This window comes from Crocodylus siamensis, chromosome 3, assembly GCF_052110815.1.
Source record: "Crocodylus siamensis isolate JL-2025a chromosome 3, ASM5211081v1, whole genome shotgun sequence".
Classification (NCBI taxonomy): domain Eukaryota; kingdom Metazoa; phylum Chordata; order Crocodylia; family Crocodylidae; genus Crocodylus; species Crocodylus siamensis.
The window spans coordinates 241,683,503-241,709,490 of NC_143397.1; the positions used below are offsets into that span (position 1 = coordinate 241,683,503).

Genomic DNA, 25,988 nt, shown 5'->3' on the forward strand with positions numbered 1-25,988 from the left:
TGGCAGCTTTTCCAATATTTGAAGACTCCTGTCATGTCCCCTCTTAAGTTTCTTTTCAGGAAGCTGAACATGCCTAGTTCCTGCAGCCTCCCCTTTTATGATTTGTGGTCCTAAAGCAATTTATCATTTTTTGTCTCCCACCATTGGACCCTTGCTAACTTCTTTATGTCGTTTTTCAAATGTGGAGCCTCAAGCTGCACACTACTGTAAATGAGTCCTAACCAGTGCCAAGTAGAGAGGCACTATCACCTTTACCTTGCACTTAATGCTTCTACTGTTGCAGCCCAAAACTTCAATAAGTTGGGTTGAAATTAGCTTTTCTGTAAACAAGTGACATGAGTGGAGTAGCATTTGCTTACATCAGTTCAGATTTGTTTCAGTACTTTGGCAAGAGGAGCTACCCACTGTCAGCAAGACAGTTGCTTGGGTTGCTTTGGGAAGCCAAGGGTACAGCTGACATTTGTTTCAGGACATATTGTTCTTCCTGATGATGTGATGCCAGAAGAGAAACTGCCTTTTTGTAGAAAGGATAGTTCTATCCTGTTGTCCCACTTTTGCTTATGTAAACAAAAAATTGTTATAAAAGATTAGTAAGGTCCTTTAGTGTCTGTTGTGTTTTAGACTTTGGAGAGCAACACCTTGTAACATTTTTTCATTAAACTGCCTCGTATGAGAGGGGTGTCAAGAAAACTAAAAGTTCAGACAGACTAGATATATTTTGTTTGCCTCATGTAACCTTCCACAATAAATAATATTATAACAGTCCTCTTCATTCTTCAGTAAAAATGTGTTTTTGTTCCTGTTCTGCCTAATACATTGGATAAATTATTAAAAAATATTAGGTTTAAAAATACCAACTTCAAAATGATGCCAGCATGGATCTCAGCTAAAGTGATCTGCTGCTTTATATGCTTATAAAAGGTAGATCTGTCACAGCAAAGCTTTAATTTTAATGGGGTCTGGTTATCCTACTCTTAGGATCCATTGAAAGTCCCATCCTGAATACTTGTACAGTTTTAAAGCTTATAACATGCATCTGGTTCTTTTCGCCCTATTTTTTAATTTTCTCTCTTTGCTTTGATTGTGTTCCAATTCTATGTACATGGCAGTCCAAATGAATATCAGATAGTAGAGAGATGGCAGACAATTTTAGTGAATGCCATAGGGCAGAGTTTTTCAAACCTTTTTTAAGCAGGGTACCCCTTCTGGTGGGGTACCCCTTCCAGACACAGAGCAGAGGGGTGGGGGGAGGTGCTGACAGACAGCCAGACGTGGAGCCGGCAGCATAGGGAGCTCACACGTGGCTGCCACTGCCATCAATACACTCCATGTTGCCACTGGGCATTGCTTTCCCATGCCCAAGTATCCCTGCATTGCCAGTTTCATGTCCATCTGGCCGTCATCACCCCCTCTCCCTCCCCTGGCTCACAGCGGCAGTGCAGGGAGGTCGCATGCGGCAGCTAGAGCTGCCCCTGCTGCCATCTATACACTCAGCACAGTGGAGGTGGAGGGTGTATTGATGGCTGGCCGCACGCAAAGTTGGTGGCACAGAGAAGCAGGGATACTTGGGTGCAGGAGAGTAGTGTTTGATGGCGGCACAGTGTGATATACGCCGGTGGTGGCCCCGCACCTCTTTCTTGCACCCAAATATCCCTGTTTCTCCATGCCTCCACGCACCAGGGGGGAGGAAGTGCTATTGGCTGGCCTCACGCAAAGCTAGCAGTGTGGAGAAGCAAGGATACTTGGGTGCGGGAAGGCGGCACCTGGCAGCAGTGGAGTGGAATGATGGACAGCGTGCCACTGCTTCCCAGGTACCCCTGCTTCTCCACACTGCTGGCTTCTCATCCAGCCGGCTATCGGACATGAAGCTGGTGGCGCAGAGAAGCAGGGGTACTTGGGTACAGGGAAACGGCAGTGCAGAGTGATGGATGGCGGGAGTGGCCTCACCCCCCAGTGCCATTACTTCCCAAGTACCCCTGCTTCTCTGCGCTGCTGCCACATAACCCTTGGGGCCTTCCCAAGCACCCCCAGGGATACTGTAGCAGGGTGGGGTCCCTAGGGGTGGCAGTGTTATCCCTAGGCTCATTAATCGTGCCACTCTTGCCCTATAGGCACCCGCTATCTTGCCCGCCATAGCTTGTTGGTATAATTGATATAGGGAGGCTGCCCTTGATTTTTGGGCTTGGACACAGTCTGGCTAGATCTTACTGAACCCTGTGGCTCATAAACCCCTTGGCGTCCCATGTTACGGTGGATGGTTCCCAAGTCTCTCAGCCTTCTGGGTTATACGCGTGGCTCCAACCGTCTCTTTACCATGCTCCAAGCCTTGGAGAAAGCACTGACGTTGTCTTGTCTAGGCCTTGCCATGATTTGACCCCCTTGTCCTCTCTGGGCTCTCCGCAGCCCTCATCTGTGCCTCACTGGCGCCTGTGCACCCCAGATACTGTGCCCAAGCTGCCGCTGGGGTCCCCACACTGTAGCGGGCCCCCATTGAGGCCTCCTCCTTCCCCTACCAGCCTCATCCAAACCACTCATGTTATCAGACAGCAAACAAACAACAGCAATCAAACATGAGCCCCAGGGCTATAATGTAACACAAAGTTCAAAGCATGCTCTTCCCCTTTAGAAGAGTAAAACTTCTTCTCTAATACTAGGTGCCTAGTAGGCGAGGGTACCTTATGGGCTCCTGGTGCCCCATTAGCCCTAAAGGTAGCATAGCCAATGGCTGTAACATCTCTGAGCCCTTTCTTCCTGAAAGCTCCTTCCCTTTCAGTTACTGGCAGGGAACTGAACTGCCTGGTCCCAGCCCCAGGGTTTATATGGGCCTAGGGCCCTGCCTCTTCCGACCAGGTGCAGGTGCAGCCAGTTCCCTCATTAGCCACTTGTCATGGCAACCTCCACCTAGGCTCTTATCTGGCTCTTTGTGTTCCCTCCCCCGGCAGTCTCTGCTGTAAGGGGAGCAGGTACCTCAGTGCCCTGCGACAGATACACATACCCCCGGTTGACAACCCCTGCCATAGAGTCTTACTTTCTCTCTGAATTTTCAAAACAGTAATAAGGAGTACAACGATAGGCAAGAATTTACTGGTAGGTTTATTCCTTGTACTAGGCAATATGTATTTATTTTCAGGTAAATTAGAAGTTAAATACATTGGATAACAAATAACAGTAGTATAGCTAAATCTGGCTAGTTAATTACTGAGATAACTCATCCTTATTGTTTTATTCACCACTGCATTATAATCCTGACAAAGTCCTTTTCATTTGTACACAAAACACTTTGGTCAGTTCATCATCTGCTGAAGTGTAATTAGTAATTTTCAAATGTGCAATGGATTTTGGGCCTGATAATTATTTGGATTAAAGGTACTGACCTACACCTGTCAAGTCAGCTGATGTTGACAAAACATTGGATACTTTTCAGTTTTTCATGGCTCAGTAAGATATAGGCAGTCCGCTGTTCCAATATGCAGAATTATCGTCTGCTTTGGTGATGAGTACATGTAAGTGTGCAAAACAAAGGTCTTTAATTATTTTACTTAATCAAAAATCATATAATTATTAAACAGCACTGACTTTTTCTGTAGATTGTACATTGTGGTTTTTGTGTAAAGTCATCTAATTTTCATGTATCAAGTCAGAATGCATTTGGTGTGCACTCCGAATTTTTTGTAGTTGATTGTTAAATATTCATAATGAAGAAAGAAATATATCTTTACTGTGCCTTGACATGGGGTCTTACAGTGTCTTGCGCAAAGTTGAAAATCACTAGCTGCTGATAATTATTCACTGATGGATATTCAGTCATCATTACCAGTCCACTTTGAGTGAGAGATTAACCAGATTTTACTCTAGTATTAATTACCATTTTAGTTCTGAGGATGTTCTACATCCATAAAGTGATTTAGTCACATCCTTGCTACTTTAAGTACCTATATCCAATATTAAGGTTTCACAGAGACACTCTGACCTCCTACTCAGCTGCTTTTAATCTTGTAGGTACTTAAAGTCCTTTGGTGATGAACTTTTCTTCCAGTGGGCATGTGTGCGACCTCTCAAATCGTGATGTACCCAAGCTGTTTGGCATCTACAGCCTGACAGTATTCTCAGTCTAGGCATTCGTCAGGTCTCTAGTCTGTGGCACCTGATTATCCAATAGACATGTTCTGAAAATGTCTGTCGAATCAGGCCAGGTAGACAAGCATGTTTTAATGTGTCCCACACTACCCAGTGGTTTAGAAATTAGGCCATTCACTTGGGAACTGAGACACGCTATGAAATCCCAACTCTTCCTGATTTAGAATGATGTGGGTCCAGGTCTTTCATGTCTCTTGAAAGTACCCTAATTGCTAGGCTTTTGGTATTCTTAGGTGAGCCTTTTTAATTCCATCCTGTTGAAGCCATTAATGCTCTATATAAATTATCAAATATTCATGAGGTGAGAAGGGAGAGGTTGATTCTTCAGCCCCAGTAGTCAGGGAGAGCTATGATCAAGTTCCTGCTCATATGAACAACTTATTTATACAAAAGTGGAACAGCTTCAACAAGAGAGAATGTGAGGAGGTCTGGCCTGAGAGCCAGTTTGTTCAGCCATCATGTTTAGGATGCTTTCCAAAGGTGTGAGAGATCTAGGTTCATGGACCTGTTTAAAGTGCTGTACTAAACCTGATGATTAATGCTCTGGTGTTTCACATAACTTCCAGACAAACTTAGGACACATATGGGTAAATGAATGCTTTTTGTTTGCAGAATGGGATCATAAACAAACAGTGTTGCGATATCTGTTTGAAAATTAGGCCCTGTGAGTCTCTTTGTTTTCTGTAATTTGTAATGTTCTTGTTTATTCCAGCACCCAATTCATTGAAGGGACTGTATTGCAATTACTTGAGGAAGATGATTGTGTGATGGGTGTTCAGTACAAGGATAAAGAAACCGGAGATACTAAGGTGAGATTGCAGATTTCACTATTCCGTGGTGTATCCTAGTCACAGGTACAACACTTAAGAAGTGGCTATTTCAGAATGCTGATGCATAATTTCCTAAATCATTAGGAAAATAAAGGAGATTTTAGTAAAGAGAGGTAGTGTTACCTTATGGATGGAGTGCAAGCCTGTGATTTTGGGTAAGTTCCTTCATTATCTGTGTGCTGATTTCTTTTTTCTCCCATACTTAAGTGTACATATGTAAAATGTACAGCAGTATAGAGTAGTATGTTGCATTAAGAAATGTGCGCAATTTGTTTAGGTGGAAAAATAACTAATTTCAGTCACTATAGAAAGTTGGAAGTTTCCTTGGATTTTTCCAGGTCCATTCCCTTAAAAAGATTGCAGTTTCAGTATCAGAAGATCTATTTGTTTTCTGATCATCTTGTACGTTCAGATGACAGGATTGATTTTTGTGCTTTACATATTTGCTGGTTTTGCAGTTCTGTGCCCTTGCAGCTTGGTGGGGTTGGGAGAGCTGGGGAAGCCGGTTCTACTCTGTAACCTTAGAAGTCACTCTGCTCACAACAAAAGATTTTTTTTTTACTAGTTTTCCCGTATCCTAAGGGAGGTTGGTATCCATCCTTTTGGCCTGCCCAGAAAGAGCACAAAAGTGACTGAATGCCACTCCCTCTGTGGAAGGGAGACCTTTGCACAGAGAATCCTCATCTAGGCGTAGATCTGGAGTCATATTAGAAATTCATATCCAGTAAACAAAATACTGTCCAGCAGCATTCATGAAATATGACCTTTGGTTTTCCTCATTCTTTACAGCCTGGAAGTTGAAAAAGTAAATTAAACTTAAGCTCAGGAACTTAATGTATGACATAATGACAAGAGATTAGAGTCTGTCATGAGCTAATAGCTGCTAAATTACAGTAGATGACAAGGTAAAAAGCATATGCTTATTTCTCAAGGAAGGAAACATTTATCTTTAAACAGTTTATCATAATGGCCTTATTATGGAAAATAATTATTTTAGGAGGAGTTGGTTGAAGGTATGATGATGCAGTAGAATGTCACGTAATATACTTTGTAATGGTGTACTGAATCTGCTTCATCTTATTAAAGGACAGCTAATTTAAAGTGCAAGGTCTTAGTGTCCCTTCAGTCTGAGCAAATCAGTTTACTCCTTGTCTATACTTCTAACTCTTGTTAAGGAAACTTTACTTGCTTAGAAGCAAGCATCCTTTTCTAATTTTTCCACTTCTTTTATTAAAGACTTAGTTCATTTCAAGCATTACTCATTAGTGCCCCTTAAAGAAGAAAAATTTTAATTAGTTTGCTACTGTGCCTTATTTTTAAAAAATAGGGGAGGAATAAAGAGAAGACGACCATTATAAGGTTTACAATTAGCAATTGCTGTATTTTTTTATCTGCCTCTCAAACCTATATTCTTATAGAGACCCTATATCCCCATATTGTCTAAATTCCTGTTTGGTAAAGATGAAGGAGATGAGTGAACCGACTTGTAAATTTCAGTCAAAAGGAATAATATATAGATCAGGCAATGTTGAGATACAGGATAAAAAAGCAAAGGTATATATAATTTTAAAATAGAAATATATTTGTCTCAGTTTCATCACTCTTGGATGATTCTTTTCACTTCAAAATCAGTGAAATGTTGAAAAACATATGCTTGAGGTAGTTTCATAATGTATAGTTTGCTTTCTGGAAGCAAAAAGGAGGTTGTATGTACTCCTTTTAATGGATCCAAATCATTGTGAATCAGCGTGTCCAAAATTAAATAAGAAGTGGCTATGCTGAATGAGTTGGTTTATTTGTTCTAATCTTGCCCTTTGGTGCTTTCTAAAGAAATAGTAATTAATCTCTGATAGAACTTTTTCATTGGTTAGAAATTAGGGATGTAAAAGGTTAAACTAATTATATTTATAATGTTTAACGTTTACCATTTACCTCCAGGCTTGGTGCTGCCTGTTGTTGGAAGGCAGAATGAACCTGAGTTGCAACATGTATGGCTGCTGAGGCAGGGTGGTAACTAGCAGTTACCTGGGGTGCAGCTGGACAAAGATGTGGAGGAGATGGCAGGGCTTAAATAGGACCACGCACAGTGGTGGGACTGCATGGAGCCAGGTGTCACCTGCCCTAATAGCACCCACAGGGGCTCCCACCTGCCAGGACAGCTGCACTACATTGTGCCATGACCAGATGGTGCCTCCAGCCCAAGAGCACCCAGGCCCCAAGTGGCACCTCCCTCCCACCCTCCCCTGAGCTCCGGTAGCTGTTGCTTGGTAAAGACCCACAGCAACACTCCCAGCCTGGGGTGTGTTGCTGCTGGACACGCATAGGATTGTGCCAGAGGCATCCACCTGAGGGCTGAGCATCCTCTGCTAGGAGGCAGAGCACTGGAGCAAGCCTTCAGTCAAGCAGAAGTAGCGTGGTACTGGCCCAGCTGCTGGCTGCATCCAGACAGGGAAGGGATTGTGCTGTTCCCTTCCCCATCTGGAGGCAGCCAGTGGCCGAGCCGTGCTAGAGCCATTCCCCAGACAATCAGCAGCACCAAGCTGGGGACCCTGCCACCCTGCACTGCTGGTACTGCTGTCTGCCTGCTCCTGCACACTCACCACGCAGAGCCTGCTGTAGGTACAGGCTTCAGTCCCAGTTGGCAGTGGAACTTGCTGCAATCCCACCTCTCATCCTCGGCCCCAGCTCCCCACGCTGCCCTGCCCCCTTGTCATAGGACCATTTAACTGTTTAACCGGTATAATTAGAATTTTCAGATGATATTTACATCCCTATTAGAAATTCATATGTAATTACTGTAGCCTACTGTAACCTACTGTAATTGGTTATTTAATCCTTTTTTTACTTTATGCAATTTAAGATTCTTAAAAATAAACTACAACAGCGGTGTTTCTCGACTGTAAAGCTGCTAGTCTTTCTCAGTTGCTCATAATGCTCTCAGCAGAATTCTTATTAAGTAGGAGATATTACAAACCCATCTTACTGCAAAGGAGATGTGGTATGGGGTGGTCCTTTTAAAACTGAGGTAAATGAATTCAGCTATTTTTTAATTATGCACATATTTATATTTTAATATCAGATTTTAAATTATGTGAAAACTAATATTCAGGTAAAATGTTACTTTTTATGTGTTTGAACAAAATATTATTTTTATATTACAGGAACTCCATGCACCTCTGACAATTGTTGCTGATGGACTTTTCTCCAAATTTAGGAAAAATCTGGTTTCCAATAAAGTTACTGTCTCATCTCATTTTGTTGGTTGTATATTGAAGGTAACATCTCATATATATGACACACAAGAAGTGGATATATCACTGCTTTTTTCCCAGGGCCTTGAAATTTAGTGAATTGCTTGCGTGATTCATTGAATTTCTGCTTAGATTTCCTAGGGTTCAGTTATGCCTTTCAAGGATTTGATCCATGTTGAGAAGAGAAAAGAAATGCGCTTTAAATGACTTCCTGGAAAAAATATGCCATCTGCCTTAAGGAGGGTATGGTTTCTGGTGGGGAAAGCTCAGTGGGAAATGGCATTAAGTAAAGTTTATTCAGCATGTGAAATCAGCATGCTTTTTTCTGTCTGTCAATCAGTGGATGAAAATTCATACTTTGGCTCAACAGTTTTAAAGACTGTTCTAATGTTTGGAATATTTGATGGGGAACAGCTACTGTACAAAGTGGCACAAGAGAGCTGGCCCAAATTGAAAACTGAGGCAAAAGGTAGATCCTAAGTGTACACTCCATAGTTTTGGCAGGTAGTGTTGTGAGTGTCTATATTCACAGCTCCCCTGTGGTGACAGTTTTCCTTCTTTCTAGAACAGAGCAAGGCCAGCTCAGAGACTGAAAGAAAGCCTTCGCTGCTACCCAGAAAATGAATGTAAATTTACCTGCACACAGGCAGATCAAGGATTTAAAAAGGGGTGGGCGGTATGCTAGATGCCACTGGTTCTGTAGCTAAACCATTTGTGGGGTGGGGGTGCTGGAGGACACCCTGGGGGTAGGATTGACAGGGAGCAGGTGCAGGAAGAGGGATGTTGCTGTCCCTGGCCAAGCCTGGCCCCCTGTGCAGCCCTTCAGAGGGGTACTTGCTCAGGGCTGCTGCACACTTGTCTAGCCTCTGAGGGCCTTGGCACATGTTCATTTAATGGCTTGATGGGATCTGTTTCCCGATCTTAACAATTACATCTCTTGCCATTATACATGTGCGTGGAAACGCATGTGAGTTTTGGAATTGGGGATCAATCCCAGTGCAGGGACAAGTACAAAGTCAGGTGCCTCGTGAACTGGTGTGGTCCCAGGCCTGGAACTGATAATCAGATGATTGTTAGTCCCAGACACAGGACTGCACTGGACCCAGTTAGAAATTCTGGGACAGTCTCAGGGCTAAGACCCACAATCAACTGATTGGGGGACCTGGTTCCAGGTCCCCCAACATGCAGTTTAGCCTCACTGATGTACTGCTAAGGCAGGAACCACATGGAGTTGTCAGAAGGCATACAGATGTGTGTGTGCTCTGTTGGCTTGTCTGACTGTTGCTGTTTGCTGCCATAACTTCTGAGAGGCAGCCTCATGTAGGCAAGGCCTTTTTCCAGGAGGCAGATAACTAATCACTCTGATGCATATTTTTCTCTGCATGTGCAATCATAATTGCTAGTAATAAACGAGATTTACAGAGAATTTACCCTCATGGAACAGTTTAAAAAACAGTGTTTTTATTGCTATCTTTTACTCAGCAGCTATAGTCTGTTTTAAACTGTGTCTTGAGTTCTGATCTTAAATGGTTTTCAACCAAATTAATTAGAATAACAATACACTCTGTACAGGAGCACCATTATCTTTCCCTTTCTATGGGGAAGAAGAGAAGTTAATTTGATAATTTTTACTTGTAAATTATTGATATGTGCTACCCTCAGATTCTGTTGAATCTTTTTTTTTAGGAAGATTGCAGTTAATATAGTCCATATATTCACACCAACACACATACTCTGTTCTAGAATGTTTTAGGTCCTGGGTACTGAAGTAGACTTAATGAAAGATGTGATTACAGAGAACTACAAGAAGCAACAGTGATGGAACATGTTGCTTTGCCGGTGCACTGTTAACATTAATTTTTAAGGAATTGATCTGTTTCATCTTCTGCATTGTCCTTGTCTGTTACAGTTAAGGCTCTGTACATGCTTAATTTCCTACATTGTCAAGTGCCATTGAAAAGCACATCACTTCATAGGAGTAATTTTTATTGCAGAACATGAAGTATGTATATGAATCTTTGCATGTTGAAGGCTTTTTGTAAAACCATCTGTATTGTAGTCCCTGTCTCCATATACTGGTAACTTCTTGATCCTTCCATTTTGTAAGCTGAAGTTTTGCCTACCTACTCTGTACGTAAGAGTGGCCCTATCTTGTTGAAATCAATACCAAGACCCTCAATTGATAGGTCTACATTGGATGAAAAAGGAAGGTCCGTGAAGACAAATTAACTTGGGTTTTAAATTTGATTGCCTTGCCTTCACTGTTATTTTAACCCAAGTTAGTTAACACACAGTAGCCAAGCCAGGCTAACATTTCCTTGCAGTGTAGACGTGTAGTGATTTCAGTAAAAAAAAAAAAAAAAAGTGTCCATGGCCATGTGTAGATGAAACTAGAGGCATGTGTGCATAACACTTTAAAGTGGGCTAAACACTTTTGCACCGTTTTAATGGTGTTGGTGTTTGCCTCAGCTGTATATTGTGCATTAATTCCAGCTGCTGTAGGAAATTCAGTGGCATAATGCGCCTTAAATTATTTTGGGCACAGCAAACTAAAACTCCTTCCAGGAGTTTGTTTGTTGCCCCTACAGCTGTGGAGCAAAGCACCGGGCTCTGTGCAGCTCCACGACTCTATAGGAAGCCCTGCAAGCAGCCTGGCAGCAGCCTGGGAAAGCAGGCTCTGCCCAAGGAAAGCGGTGAGCCTGATCTTTTTTTTTTCTGCCCTTGGAGCCTGCCTACCTGCCTGAGCTGTGCGGGGGCCCTGTGCTTCTCTCTGCATCTGTGGTGCCCCTGGGACTGCCCAAGCCAGGTGCCTGTGGGCTGGTGCTGCCAGAGTGGGGGCTGCCACTGCTGTGGACGGATGCACCAGCCTTCCCCCTTCCCCCTGCTAGAGAGGCAGGTAAGTGTGTGCAGGTATGTGCACAACATGGGGGTTTAATCAGCCCTAAATTGAAGCAGTGTTTTTTAAAACCCGCCACTTCAATTTAGAGTCCCCATTTCGTCTACACATGGCCCATAGTTCATAATGAATACTTTCTTTATTTGGTTTAACAAAAATAATCTTGATTTAACAAAGTTACAAGCATTTGAAAATTATGCACTACTGGTTATGGCTCTGATCTAAGAAGTTCTTGAACATGTGCTTAACTTAAAGTATATGACTAGCTGATGAGTCTTCTAGTCTGTTTAAAGTTAAACAGCTGCTTGTGTACTTTCCTGAGGTGTCTATAGTAGAAAACATAATTACATCTGTAGGCACTCCTTCCTCTTGCCTCTCTCTTGTTCATTTGAAAATAAATCCCATGGAAAAAATACTAAAGTGACCTGTATTGTATATGCACACAAATATGCTAAAATATAAAAACAAAAGATTAAATGAACTATATAACCTGTTTTACTGTTTAATAAATATTAAAATTGTCAAATGCAATGAAACCAAGTAAACATTGTTTGTGAAACTATCACATTAATTGCATTTTATAAAAATGGTTATACAGCTAATGTTAACGTAAAATTTAATGAGATATTCTGTTTTGGATATAATGGAATTTAAAGCTTATCAGGAAATGATTCTGTAAGAGGGCATTCTTTCACCCTTTTTACTAATCCTTTTTTTCCTTTTTTTTTTAAAGGATGCACCGCAGTTTAAAGCAAATCATGCTGAACTTGTTTTAGCTAATCCTAGTCCAGTACTAATCTACCAGATTTCTTCAAATGAGACTCGAGTGCTTGTTGACATTCGAGGAGAAATGCCAAAAAATATCAGAGAGTACATGACTGAGAAAATACTTCCACAGCTACCTGGTAAGATTTTTGTATTTATATTCTTCAGAACTGTAATGCATTGTTTACCAACTTGTGTGAGTTTTATGTGTTGCTGAAGTATTATCTATAAGTATTAAGCCATCTTTGGCACTAGGTGTAGTTTAGATGAATGTGCATGGATGTGCTTTTGCAGTCATAATTTATTTCACTTGGGGAAACTGGTAGAAGCTCTTTTAGCTGTTGCTCCTTTTTTCATGATATAACCTGCCCCTGCATTAGGAGTGTTTGCCAGTCTAAGACTGCTAGTAAATACTTTCTAGAGCTGCTGTACGCCTGCCTGCTATATAAATTAGGTTGTTTAGAGACTGTGACTCTGCTCTTGGGATGTAGTTTTCTGTGGCACAGAAAACAGTTGTGAGACCGAGGAGAGGAGCTGTAAGCTGGCAGATGTGGCTCAGGCAAAAAGCCCTAAAGCTAGTGTGATCTTGGAATGTAGAAAGTGGCACTTTTAACTCTGAAACGCTTGGTTTTCAAGGTGCTTAAGCTTTGCCTTTTCAGTAGAGGTGCACTGATTCATAGGTCCATATTGTATTGGCACCGATACAAAGAAAATGACATTATTGGCAATCGACTTTTTTGGCTGATAATGTAATCAATTAAATGCCATGTGCATGTGTGCAGCTGCAGCATGCATGCAGCTAGGAGTGTAGCCTGACAACTTGGAGAGCAGTGTCTGGCTGGTAAGTCAGGGGGAACGTGGGGGAGGGAAAGGGCACGGAGGGGCAGATCGAGGTCCCTGTGGTCAGAGGGGGGAGTGGGACTAGGGCAGGGGTGGGCGCCTCACAGGGCATGGGATGGAGCTACACCTTGTCCAGAGGGCACGGTGGAGGGGTGCCTTCCACCGCCGTGCACACCCTTGGGGAGGCATGGGGAGCATGTGTGCCCTGGATCTGTTATCTGTTCATGGGGTGAGGGTGGGCTGCCTGCTGCATGCTTGGGGCTGGGGCCATGCTGGGCTCTTCGCAGCAGGGGGGGCTGGGCCTGGGCTGCACTCTGGGAAGGTGGGGATGGGGTGGGTGGTGGCAGTACTGAGAGTGGGGGCTATGGTGACTTTTGGGTCGGCTGCAGCTCCTCCTCCTTGCACCACCATTGCCTGATCTGGGGGTCTTGATTTGCACCCCCCATACCCCTTCCTTCCCCCACCTTCCTTCCACCCAAGAGACTTATCAGCTGGACACTGCTCTCCAAGCCGCCGGGCTGCATGTTGCCAATCAGATCAGTATCAGCCAATCTGGCTGGTCAATAATCAGCCATTGGTATCAGCCCAAAAAACCTTTATTGGTCCACTGCTACTTTTCAGCCCTAAAAGGACAAGAGTGAATGACGTGTGGTGGCTTTATCTTGCCTTTTATATTTCCTAGCTCTCTAGTACTTGTGTTTCTTTTTGGTTGATTATACTTCTTACACCTCATAGTCTTCTGTTTTTATCTGCCAGCTTCCACATTCTTGATGGATTCTGGGCACTACTAAACAGCGTTGATATTTCTTCAGTGATATTTTTGTTACTAGGTAGGACATCATTTAGTCTGCATATGTACATGCAACAGTAGAACTGAAATTTCGGAAGTAGCTGTATGTTTTTCTGAAGATATTAGGGGAAGTAATTAGGCTGAAATGGACAAATGCATATTTAGAGGCTGATTTTGGGGTTTTCAGTTGCTGTTAGTTAAGGCAGAGCTGGAATAGTAAGATTAGTCTCCCTGAAATAGAACTTCTTTTGGCTCATCTGGAAATGATTGTAAGCATTCACATTTGAAGGAGGGAATTCACTGCGCCCTTTTTTCCTGCCTTGGATATCCCTTGATGTTTTGCCTTAGTAATTGTTCTAGGTTCTGATCCTGTGCCAATTAAGTCACTGGGAATTTTTGCAGTGACATTAGTAGTATCAGTATAGAGTCATTTGATATCAACAGATTCAAGTCTAATGTGTTGTCCTTTCTGACTAAAATGCTAGAATTATTGCTAGTACAGAATTTTTGCCTGATCCGTACAGCATCCTGAGTGATGAGCTTCCCTTTATTTCCACAACTGCATTCTTATTTTTGTGAGGTGTTAGGTATCCTCAGTTCTCAGTCAACTCAATTGGGATTAGTGCCAGAAAGGATTGTACCTTGACCTTCTATTACCTAAAAATTTCACAATGTCAAAAAGTAGTTCAGTTTACATCTGTAATGTCGGCAACTTGGAAAGTTTACAACCCCAAGAGATTATGGTTGCTTCTTTGCCAGTTATTTAACTTGAGGACCCTGAGTAAATCAGGTAACTAAATAGTCTGTTCGTTTCAGAACATTTAAAAGAACCGTTCCTAATAGCTGTTCAGAATGATCGTTTGAGGACCATGCCAGCAAGCTTCCTACCTCCTTCGCCAGTCAACAAAAGAGGTGTGTACTGGGTAGTAAGAACAAAAAATGTTTTTGTATGTTTTAAGGATAACTTTCCCAGTCATGTTTGTTTTATCTATTGTGAAAATGGCAAATTTAAACATATCTCTGTGTGTGTGCACATGTTCAGCACCCATTAGCAGCATACTAGTATTGATACCTAGAATTAAGGTTAACAGCTGGTCTATTTGAAGACATTCTGGGTCCATCTACACATGTGCTTTAATGCATGTTAGCCTATTTTAATGCTCAATAAAGTGTCACAAAAACACGTGCTTGCACTAATGCATTAGGGCTATGCAAAGCTTTGGATCAGGATTCGGAGATGATTTGGAGGCCGAATCTATGAATCCGAATTGAATCACAGGAAGCTTTAGGCTTTCCAAATTGATTCAGACCTTCCGAATCTATTCAGAAAAGATTTGGAGATTCGGCCATAGGGTATAATGGGGAATCAATTAAATATCTATAACTTTGTTGTCTTTTGGCTGATTCAGATGAAACCTGCAGGGATGGTAGCCTCTGATGTGATCATGACGTGTGCCAAGTTTCCAGGTGATAGGTACAGGGGTTTCTGGGAAACTGCACCCCAAAGTTCTGAAAGCAAAACTTGTGTCACGTGTGTTAAGCCACAGTGGGGTGCAAACTTCAGGGATGGTAGCTCTTACTGAGGCCACAAAGCCTGCCACATTTCAAGGAGATTGGAGCAGGGGTTTGGGGGAAACTAACCTCAAACTGCAGACAAGCAAAACTTGTGACATGGATGACACGGTGTGTGTTAAGGCACTGCAGGGATGGTGGCCCCTGCTGTGGCCACGAAACCTGCCAGCTGTCGAGGAGATAGGTGCAGGGGGAGTCTGGGTTCTGGGACCCTGCATGTCTAGCTGAGGTTTTGCTTGTCCACAGCTTAAGGTACAGTTTCTCCCAAACCCCTGCACTTATCTCCTTGAAGCTTGGCAGGCTTTGTGGCCTCACCAGGGGCTATCATCCCTGCAGTTTTGACCGTGCTGTGGCTTAACGCACACACGTGACATGAGTTTTGCTTTCAAGAATTTGGGGTGCAGTTTCCCCCAAGCCCCTGCACCGACCTCCTTGACACTTGGCAGGCTTCATGCTCTCAGCAGAGGCTACCACCCCTGCAAATTTCATCTGAACTGGACAAAAAACAATAAAGTTAGAGATATTTCATTGATTTCCCCCCCTACGGCCAAATCTCCTAATCAGCTCCGAAGCTTTGGAGTCAATTTGGCTGACTCGAAGCGGGAAACCAGTTTGGAGCTCTGAATTGAATTGCTAGCATCTGAATCGGCCAAACCGGAAACGAGTAGTTTCCTATTCGCACAGGCCTAATGTGCATTAAAATAGGCTAATGTGCCTTTTTTGGTACCTCACAGTGGAGGTACTAAATTTAATGCACATTAGGAAAAGCACTTTAATTAACATGTAGATGTGCCCCTTGTTTCCTTTTTGGGGGTGGGGGTTTTTAACAGGTTAATTGGGCTGAAATCTCATGCTCATCTTTCCCAAAGTAAATTTTCAAGGAAAGTTTTTTAAGAAAAACCCTCTAAACACTGTAATTTTGAGAGGCTTATATGTTATTAGAACATAGTGCTTGAGGTTTAAAATTTTTGGATGTGATGCATTTTGACACATTTTTAAGCTCGCCAGAACCTCTCAGGTTAAACTTTAACCATGCATTATTTAAATTTAGTTTCACGCAATAGTTTGTTTAATTTACATCTGTAATATCAGCAACTCAGAGGGTCCACAACACCTAGAGGTTATGATTTAATTCTAATGTATTAATATACTTGTATTAGAATGATAAACAATACAATTAATTAATAATTATTAATTCTTGAAATCGCTTTGATATTGAGTTGTTATTCAGGTGGTTTTCATGCTAGAATGTCTTCTTGGCTGAGTCTCAGCACATTTTAAAAGAGAAATAAAGGTCTTTTATTTCTAAAGTGATGTACTAGGCGTGTGTAGTTTGACCATAGTCTTCTTTCACACCTAGGTGTTCTCCTTTTGGGAGATGCATATAATATGAGGCACCCTCTAACAGGTGGAGGAATGAGTGTTATTCTGAATGACATTAAAATATGGAGGAGCTTGCTTCAGGACATTCCAGACCTTTATGAAGATTCTGCTATTCTGCAGGTAGAGTTAGTGCTTTCTGGTACACTGCATAGGTGACTCTTTATGTAATTTCAGACTTTTACTTAACATCTTGTATAAGTAGGGGCTGGGGCAGCTGAGAATTGGGAACGACGTGGGAAGATGGCTTGCTATTACAGTTGCATCTGCTTTAGGAGTCATTTGTTGGTATACTGTACTGCTATTCCTATGTTATTAAAGGACTTTTGGTGTAGACATGGCTCATCAACAGTTTGCTCTTGATTTCAAGAGATGGTTTTAAAGAACAATAAAAACAGCTCTTAACGCAGAACTTCAAAAAACGTAGGAAAATTAACTCATGATACACTGCTACAGGATATAGCTGCGTTTTGGAGGTATCATCCTTGCCTCTGAATTAGTGCTAAATCAGTAATGATTGTGATATTAAGGGGCTGGTGTTACTGACAGTGCTGATTTTTGGAGATGTAAACTCAAAGTCCAGAATGTTACATGTACAAAGTTACTATTCATCTCTAAATTACCCCTGTAGTTTGGGTTGAATGTGATTATTGTTGCCACATTGTTGCTGGGCACTAGGAACATTTCAGTTAAAAAGATGTACACACATTGGCTAAGTACAGACATTTGGGGGCATTAGGGGGAGGTTAAATCAATTCAAAATGGCTGCTTGATATCAGGTAAGTCAGAATGGGGTGGGGCTAACTGGGGGTGGGGGTTGGGGGGTCCAGTAGGCTGGAAGGGATTGGAGGCTTGCCTGGGGATGTGAGGGGCAGGTGCAACCTGCAGGTGGGGTGGGGGGAGCAGGCATGACCCATGAGGGTAGGAGGAGCAGGCGTGACCTGTGGGTGGGATAGGAGAGGCAGGTGTGACTCATGAGGGGTAGGGGTAGCAGGCATGAATAGTGGTGGGGGCAGGCAAGGCCTGCGAGGGGTTGGGGGGCCGGGCACCACCTGTGTGGGGGGGCAGGTGCAGTCTGCAGGTGAGGTGGCAGGGGTGGGGGGACAGGCACAACCCATTAGGGGTAGGGGAAGTAGGTTCAACACACAGGTGGGGTTGTGGAGGACAGGCATGACCCACAAGCAGTAGGACTGGCAGGCATTACCCTGGTTGGGGTGGGTAGGGCAGGTGCAACCTGTGGGTGGTGGGGTAGGCACAGACTGAGAGGGATGGGGGTGGGGAGGTGTGACCCACAGGTGGGGTGGAGTGGGGTCCCCCCTCAGGGAACCTACAACCCTATCCCTCCTGCCCCTCCCTGCCACCAGGATTTACTTGCTCAGCTCTGGCAGCAGCAAATACTGATAGAAGTGGCTGCACCTAAAGCAGCTTGTGGAATGGGGTTTGAGAGCCTTGACTGTGGCGGGGAGAGCAAGGGGCTGGGGAGAGAAAAAATAGACCAGTGCTGGAGAAGGGGGGAATGAAAAGAACAACCCCCAGGCTCGGGCCAGTGGCTGCGCAGGGGAAGTGGGCAGAAGTTCCGTGCACCAGTTTGACCTAGATCGACAGTGGAAAGACATGCATGAGCTTTCAGTTAGATGCATTTGCTACAGCAAAGTAAGGAAAGAGGAGATCTAATTGCTTTTTAAACAGCCTGCTGCCAGCATTAGTTTGGTTAATAATTTTACCTTGAAATGGGAAGAGGTATAAAAATCAGTAGATAGAAAGGACAGCAGGGAGCAATAGAACTTTTAAATGAAAATAATTTGTTAGTGGCTTAGAAGACTCTTAAATACTTTCCTATATATCCTGGCATTAATACTAATATTTCTTCCGTTTGCAGGCAAAAAATGCATTTTACTGGTCAAGAAAAAGGTCTCATTCTTTTGTAGTGAATGTTCTTGCTCAGGCCCTTTATGAACTGTTTGCTGCTACAGATGGTAAGTTTAAGACAGTTAAATAAAAGTCAGTTTTTGTGATTGTTATAACTTAGTAAATGGTGTGTGTACATGTGTAGGTATTCAGGCACTAGGATTTTGAAGGCTTTTTAAGACACACAAACCTTTCTAATTTCAGATATATTTTTGAGCACTTTAAAATAGCTGACTGACACTGAGCAGAGGAAATTTAGGGTGGGATTTTCAAAATCATCCAGAACTGACTGACCCTTATTACTGAATCCAGTGGACATTTTACCACTGACTGCAACTGGAATACTTAAACTGTTGCTGAGTGCATTTGTTCATGTTAACAGTTTAAAGGTGTGATTTGATTTTTTTTTTAGTGCCAAATGCATGATAAAATATCACATTAGTTAAATATAGGGTTATGAATTTAAACAAAACCCAGGAGTTAAACATCTCTAGGTTTTCTAAGGTATCACTGACATAGCTTGTGATGGTTACATCTAACCATCTAAGTAGAAAAATATAATTTACAAAAGATTTTAGGAATACTTGTCAGTGTTGGACTAATGCACCTCCAACTTGTTAAGTTGTTAATGTCTTCTGTAAACCAGTCAACATAAATGACTCTGTGATCATTGGTGTAAGCATCCTCATTGCAAAATAAACTTCATTTGCTGTATTGTTGCAGGCTTATAAAGATTTTGTAAAATGATTGTTTTAACTAAGTAACATAAATAAATAATGGAATGGCTGCTGTTATCTTTACTGTAATTTGGATTACCACCTTGTTTACTGGTAAGTATTTTCAGTTCTTATTGAAGGTAATTTTAATTAATTTTGTAGATTCTCTACATCAACTCAGGAAAGCCTGTTTCCATTACTTCAGACTTGGTGGAGAGTGTGTCTCTGGTCCAGTTGGATTGCTGTCTGTGTAAGTTGCATAAGATTTCAAAATAACTATTGTGCTGTACTAGGAGATAATATATACAATATTTCTGAATAGCTGTGATTGTATATTGTGGTCTACTAATGTTGACCTTGGCTCCCACTCCTTGGGACTCTGCATGGATAGGGGTTCTAGACTACCAAATATCATTACAGAATTGAGCAATTACAAATTTTCAGTAAAAAAAGTGGAAAGAAAAGTTTAGATGCCTTGACAAGGGCAGAAAAATTGAAGGGTAGCTAAAGATTTGGTGGTAGAAGAGCTGTCTGTCCACCAGGAGATGAGATGATATAAAGGTGTCAAAAGCAACCAGCCTTAGATAAAAACGGAGGAGTGAGTTCCTGGATGGTTTTTAAAACAGTATCCTGAAAGAGATGTACAGGCATAGGATAGTGCTTTTTGAACGTGTCAGAAGGTGAGCAACTGCATCCTCATACATTGGAGTCATGAAATCTAGGACCTGAAGAGGATATTGGAAAGCGAGTTGCAGTTATCTACGTGGGAAGTGATGAAGGCAGAGGTGAAGACTGCATCAGAAATAGAGCTGAAGCAATGCTGCACTTGAGCAGTGTTTTAGAAGGAATTACTTAACACACAGCAGTTCAAAGCTAGACCAGTTTTTTTCCAGTTGAGACAGCAAAGTGCCACTGCCTAGATCAGGCAGCAGTGTGCGCTTATGAGACTGAAAATCCTGTGACTTTTCTTTATTAATGTCTTCCATTTTCTTTTCCTGTGTAGGTTATCTCCTAAACCAATGGTGTTGATCGGCCACTTCTTTGCTGTTGCTCTGTATGCTGTTTATTTTTGCTTTAAGTCAGAATCCTGGATCACCAAGCCACGGGCATTTTTCAGCGGTGGAGCTATACTTTACCGTGCTTGCTGTGTACTTTTTCCACTTGTTTACTCGGAAATGAAGTACTTAGCCTACTAAATTTTAAATGACTGGAGAAAGAATACATTTTAGGGGGAAATGAATGGAGAAACTCACCAAGCCTTTAAAATCTTTTGGACATGTACTGTTTAGTACTGTTTTATAGTCTCTTCTTTAAAACACAACCCTTTTGTTCAAGAGTTGACTTAATTTTATTCCTGTGAGTAAATGTACATATAAATATGTAAATATGCTTTCCTTTACAGTTTAAGTTAAAAAAATCAGTTAGCCATGAGTAACTATCAACCTATGGTGCGAGTTCTGGCAGAGAGCAGTTGCCTCACTTTATTCATTTGCATGGAATGAGCCATTAATGTTGATAATATTAATAAATTGAAGAGTGAACAATTTAAACCATTTGCTGCTATTCTACTTCATGCTTTTTCTGTTCAGTATTTCCATAGAACCTTTTCTTTATTACTATGAGATATGTAGGAAATTAAATTTTTCCTCAACAGCATACTGCATATCGCATGCATTTTCCTGTCATTCTGTATTCTTTTCAACATCATCTTTAATAATGCTTTCTTTTGTTACTCTTGTGTATTTTTATTTTATCCCCAGGATTCTTTTGATTGCTTTACATATCCTTGGATGTCTCTTTCATTTTGATTTGCCCAAAATGACCATGTATCAGTGTAGCCAAGAGATTGGAGAGCAATGACAGATTTCACTTTTTTCTTTAGCATTTACAAATAAAGGGACTAGATCTTCAAACAATGAGATTATGTAGCTGTATATAAACATAATCAACTTTGTTTCTTGGACTGTGAAGAATAGTAATGGAGAGGCTTTTAATACATTATTTGATAAATATTTCCAATGACCAGTTTTTCCTATGAAGACAAAAATATGTATATTTTTTTAACCAATGTCTCTTTTGATACCCTTTTGAAATTAAACATTGACACATTAACGATGTAGGGGCAAAACAACAATATTTAAAAATACTGTTGTGTGTGAAAATTAAATAATGCCACTTTAGGGGTATTCCAAATTTGCAGAATTTATATTTGAGTCTTTTCAGAATTTATGCCAATTTTGGAAAAATTATTGATGTTTTATGTGTTCCAAGTTTAATTTTTCTTTAAATATTCTTTGCAGTCGGACCCCTGCAAGCCATGGGTTAATGATCCCAAACCCAATATGCACCCTCAGCTAAATTAAATAAAGAATGATGGTACTATATTGTTCATTTGTAGAGTTTTGTCTCATGCATCTGTTGGGTAGGCCCTGTTTTAGCTGTTAAGATCTTTAACAACAGTTTTTTTTCCTTGAACAGCATTCAAGGGGTTCAGCAAAAGGAAGGCAGGAAAAAAGAAGCTATCAAATTGGCACTGATGGTGTTGGCACTTGACTGCCCCAACAGCTCTGGCACCATCCCCACCTTGGTGCAATATCAATGTCTACCAGGGCAGTATCTTCAATAGAGGTGCTGCTAGAGTCGCATCATGAAAGTGAGATCAAAAGACAGAGTGGAACAAAGTCCTGCATGACTCTAGGCATCATCAGCAATCGCCCAAGGACAGGAGGCTGGTTACACCGCAGGGTTTAGGTTTGCCACACAAAAAACCTGGAAGATTGGGAATCAAGGGAAATGCTGAATTGCCTGGAAAATGTTTAAAAGCTACTTTGAGCTGGATATGTAAGCCACAAGGGCAGATAAATAGTTGCTTGTCTCTTCATTGTTGCAGCCAGTGAAGTGCTGTATATAAAGCTTTTCATGCTACAGGGCAAATGGAGAGGAAAGCCTTGCAGAATATATTATGGTCCTCAAACATTTTTCCTAAAACAGATATCACTTATGAGAAGTGGAAATAGAAGTTTGTCACAGATCTGCGGGTAAAAGTCAGTCCTACAAATATGGAACACGGTAAGAGTTTTATAAAAGGCCAGATTGTCCTGGTATTAAATGGTAATCATATCATAGAATCACAGAAGTCGGGTGGGAAGGGACCTTGTAGATCTTCAAGTCCGAACCCCACGCCTGGGCAGGAGAAAAGACTGGACTCAAATGACTCCAGCCAGGTGGGCATCAAGCCTCTTCTTAAAGACCCCCAGGGTAGGAGCCAGCACCACTTCCCTAGGAAGTTGGTTCCAGCTCCTAGCTGCCCTGACTGTGAAGTAGTTCTTGCGGATGTCTAATCTAAACCTACTCTCTAATAATTTGTGTCCATTGTTCCTTGTCAAGAAAGACTTTGAAGAGAAATGGATGTGAGAGAAAGGGCACCGCATATATACTGAGTTGCAGAACAAGCAGAAACTTAAAAAGCCTAGAAGAAGGCGGACAAAAGAGGATTTTAAATGTAATTACCAAGCCAGTGAGGGACGAGCTGCCAAGAAGTAAATTGGGCAAGGACAGAGGAAGAGGAAGCAGGAAACATTATGGCAACTAGCATGAGTGTGGAAAGTACTCTGGGTTTGGGCAACTACCATATTTAGTAGCATACCACATAAAAATTAGCCCTTCTTTAAAATTGGGTTGCATGTCTTAAACAACAAAGCTGTCTCTTTTCCTGCACAGAAGAGAAGCATGGAGAGACTGTAAAATGGTTGCTGCTACTCTTTCTTTCCCTGCTCCTGCCCACTTAACTGGCTGCATGGAAGGAGAGGCAGAGTGCAGACTTCAGCAGCAGGTACAGTTTTCACCCACCCTTTCACGGCTACTGCAGAATTGGCAGTGGCTATCAAAGGTTAGCTTTTGCCTGAGCAGGAAAGGGAGGGTGAGTGACCTGAAGAGTAGGCTTTGTCTCTGCTCCATGCAACCATGACTGAAAATTTTTTTTTCTTCATTTTGCCTTCCCAAAGCAGAATGACTGTTTAATTTGTGGGTGTGGGATATGTGAGGCAATACTGTGTGTATGAATTGTGCTCAAATATACAAAGAAAATCGGAAAGTACATGAAGTAAGCATTGGAAGTGAACTCTTCAAGTGAACACGGGAACCATCTGAAGTGCAATTTAGGAGGATGCCAAAAACATGAGAAAGGTTGACTAAATCAAAAGGGGTTCCATCCTAGCAAATACCTTTACAACACTGAGTTTTATTTTCTTCAATGCATGTTATAGAAGGCATGTTCAATTGTTGAGCAGTTACAAATTTCCAGTAAAAAAAAGTGGAAAGAAAGGAAAGTTAAGATACATTGGGAAAGGCAGAGAAATGAAGGGTAGCTGCAGATTTGGTCATAGAAAAAGCAATCTGTCCACCAGGAGTTGAGATGATGTAAAGGTGTCAAAAGCAACCAGCCTTAGATGTGTAGATGAAAACAGGAGTTGGTTCCTATTGGACCTGGAAGACGGGCATTAGGGCACAAACAACGTCACAAATATCAAGTGAAACAGAGAGGTATAAAGAGCACATAAAGGAGTCATAAGTGTCTTTGAAAGACTGTTAGAAGGACATTCCCGCTATTAGGGTACTGCGTATTGACACTTAAAATGGAGAGAAAACAAAACAAAGTTTGTAGCTGTACAAAGAAACATCCAACCAGTCCTGGCCCTGTGCACATGTGAGATACTCGGTCTTCTGAAGGGGAGGCCTATCACAAAGAGGGTGACTGAGAACACTGAAAAGGTTCTGAAAGCATGAATAGCATTGCACGAAGGAAAGGGTGTCTCTCAGTAACATAAAAGGGTATATTGAAGAGAAGATGCCAATACACAGAAAGTCCCAAATATGTAAAAGAAGACCTATAAAACATGATATGAAGGGGTACCATTTGGAGAACAGAAAAACTAATAAATGGGGTTCACTCTTTAGGAAATACGGACAAAAAGGATGGGAAGTCATATATAGGTTCAAAGGAGTCGAATAAAAGCATAAAAAGTATGCCTATTTCAGTTGCCTGCAAGAAGTGAACTATTCTTGATGACAGCATGAGCCAATATCTTCAGCCAATTAGATGTACTGGCAGAATTTTGGCATAGCACTTTAGAAAATGTGAGCTCCAACAGCTCTGCTTTCAACACACCATTTGAGAAAGACTGCTTTCCAAGACTGCCTTCTGGACTATGTTTGGCTTCGGAAATACTTCACCATATGGTGATCCTGACGCTAAAGGCCTAGCAGGTGTTAAAGCACACATTGACAACATAAATCATTGGGGAACAAGTCCAACTGAACCCCAGGAATAACAGAAGAATACTGGAAATTGCAAGGCCTAACAAAGTTGCACTGAGCATAGACAAATGTCATTCTTAAAAAAATGGGAGACTTTATTTGGGAGACTGACTGCACAAGGAATCTCGCCTAACGTAGCAAAGATTCTGACAATACCCAACATGCCAAGGCCTGAAGATAAAAAGGGAATTTTAAGATTGCCAGGCATATTGGATTTTGTCCGTTTATCTCAAGTCATCTTCTCCATAAGGACTTAGAATGGGCTTGGATGCCAAAACAGGAAAGCAAGTTTTGTGACTTAAACCACATCTTGTCATCAACTCGTGCTCCAATTCTTTGACTCATTTGACTTGGCATCAAACTTTTCATGGATGCTTCAAAAGAAGGGTTGGGAGAGATACCATTACAGTGTCATGAGACAGATTTCCAGTATTGAATGAATGCATGAAGAGCTATGATGCCTTCAGGGAAGATGTATGCAAAATTGAAAGAAGAGACATTAGAGTCTAAACCAGATTTCACCTTTACATATCTAGGTGGCACTTAAACAGCTGCGTAGCTGTAATCTTTTTGTACTTGGGCACCATTTGGATTCTGTTTCCATGGGCAAGACAGGATTGTTGAGGCATGTGTACCTGCCAGAAGTAAATGGAGAAGGAGGGCACCTTCCACAGCAGCAGAAAGCCCATTTTTTAGCTCCACCTCACCAAGAAGGGGGTTACGTCTGCATTTCTATCTTCCTCCTGCTGTGGAAGGGAGAACCCTGCTCCTACTAACTTTTCTACAGCTTTCATTTAATTTTTTATTGGATAAAATACACAAACAGGAGTGCAGTAGTTTCTACCCCATTGGGAGCAGGCATCACAGCCAAAACCCACCTCACACCTGTCCCAATAGCATTCATGTTGAACCATGCTCCCTCTAGCTTGCATGCTACTTCCTGCTTCCATGTCTTCCTCTTGTGGGTCAGCATTAAGAGGAGAGCTAGAGAGTGATGCCTAGCCCATGACTATGTGGTTAGTAGGCTTTGCTGAGAAGTGGAAAATCCAGGTTTAAATCTCCTTTGGGTGAAGGGAACTTGTCCTCTCTCTGGGTGAGTGCCCTAACCACTTGGCTAAGGCCACAAGATAAGAGAGTCCTTTTCTGGTGTCAAGCTCTTGCTAGGTGTGGATTTTTTGCAAATCAAGTTTTGGGATTTACCCAGTGTTTTCCATGTGCCCCGAGGCCTATTCTGCCCTGGAGCCTGAGCAGCCAGAATGAAACCTTCTGAGCTGGAAGTGGAGATAGAATCCAAACTGAACAGAAGTGCCAAGGACTGACGTTATGTGGCTGTTGTAAATGCCACTTGGGCATGCAAAGTTGAAATAAATTGCAGCCCTACATCTGGCCAATGGATATAGAAAATCCACAACTTACTATGTGAACATAGATTAACAGCAAGAACAGATCACAAATCACCAACTGAAATGCACAAAAATGGACTTGGAGAAATGCCACCAAAGAAACAGTGCCTACTTCTGCACAGTACTTTTGCCTACTTCTGCCATACCTGTGGAATATGGTATGGCCTTGGAATTCCAGTCCTGG

At 41.9% G+C, this 25,988-nt stretch overlaps 1 protein-coding gene across 2 annotated transcripts in view; it reads left to right on the forward strand.

Moving 5' to 3' along the window:
• Positions 1 to 21,480, forward strand: part of SQLE (squalene epoxidase) — a 33,812-nt gene extending 12,332 nt beyond the window's left edge. The window contains exons 4-11 of one of the 2 annotated variants that reach the window (XM_090040633.1): positions 4,850 to 4,946; positions 8,129 to 8,242; positions 11,848 to 12,019; positions 14,326 to 14,421; positions 16,442 to 16,584; positions 18,341 to 18,437; positions 19,248 to 19,335; positions 20,089 to 21,480. In XM_090040633.1, the coding sequence (XP_089896759.1) occupies positions 4,850 to 4,946; positions 8,129 to 8,242; positions 11,848 to 12,019; positions 14,326 to 14,421; positions 16,442 to 16,584; positions 18,341 to 18,437; positions 19,248 to 19,335; positions 20,089 to 20,281 (1,000 nt within the window). In that variant the 3' untranslated portion in view covers positions 20,282 to 21,480. The remainder of the gene's footprint in view (positions 1 to 4,849; positions 4,947 to 8,128; positions 8,243 to 11,847; positions 12,020 to 14,325; positions 14,422 to 16,441; positions 16,585 to 18,340; positions 18,438 to 19,247; positions 19,336 to 20,088) is intronic. The other variant, XM_090040634.1, reaches the window with a different exon arrangement.
• The last annotated feature ends 4,508 nt before the right edge of the window (positions 21,481 to 25,988 follow it).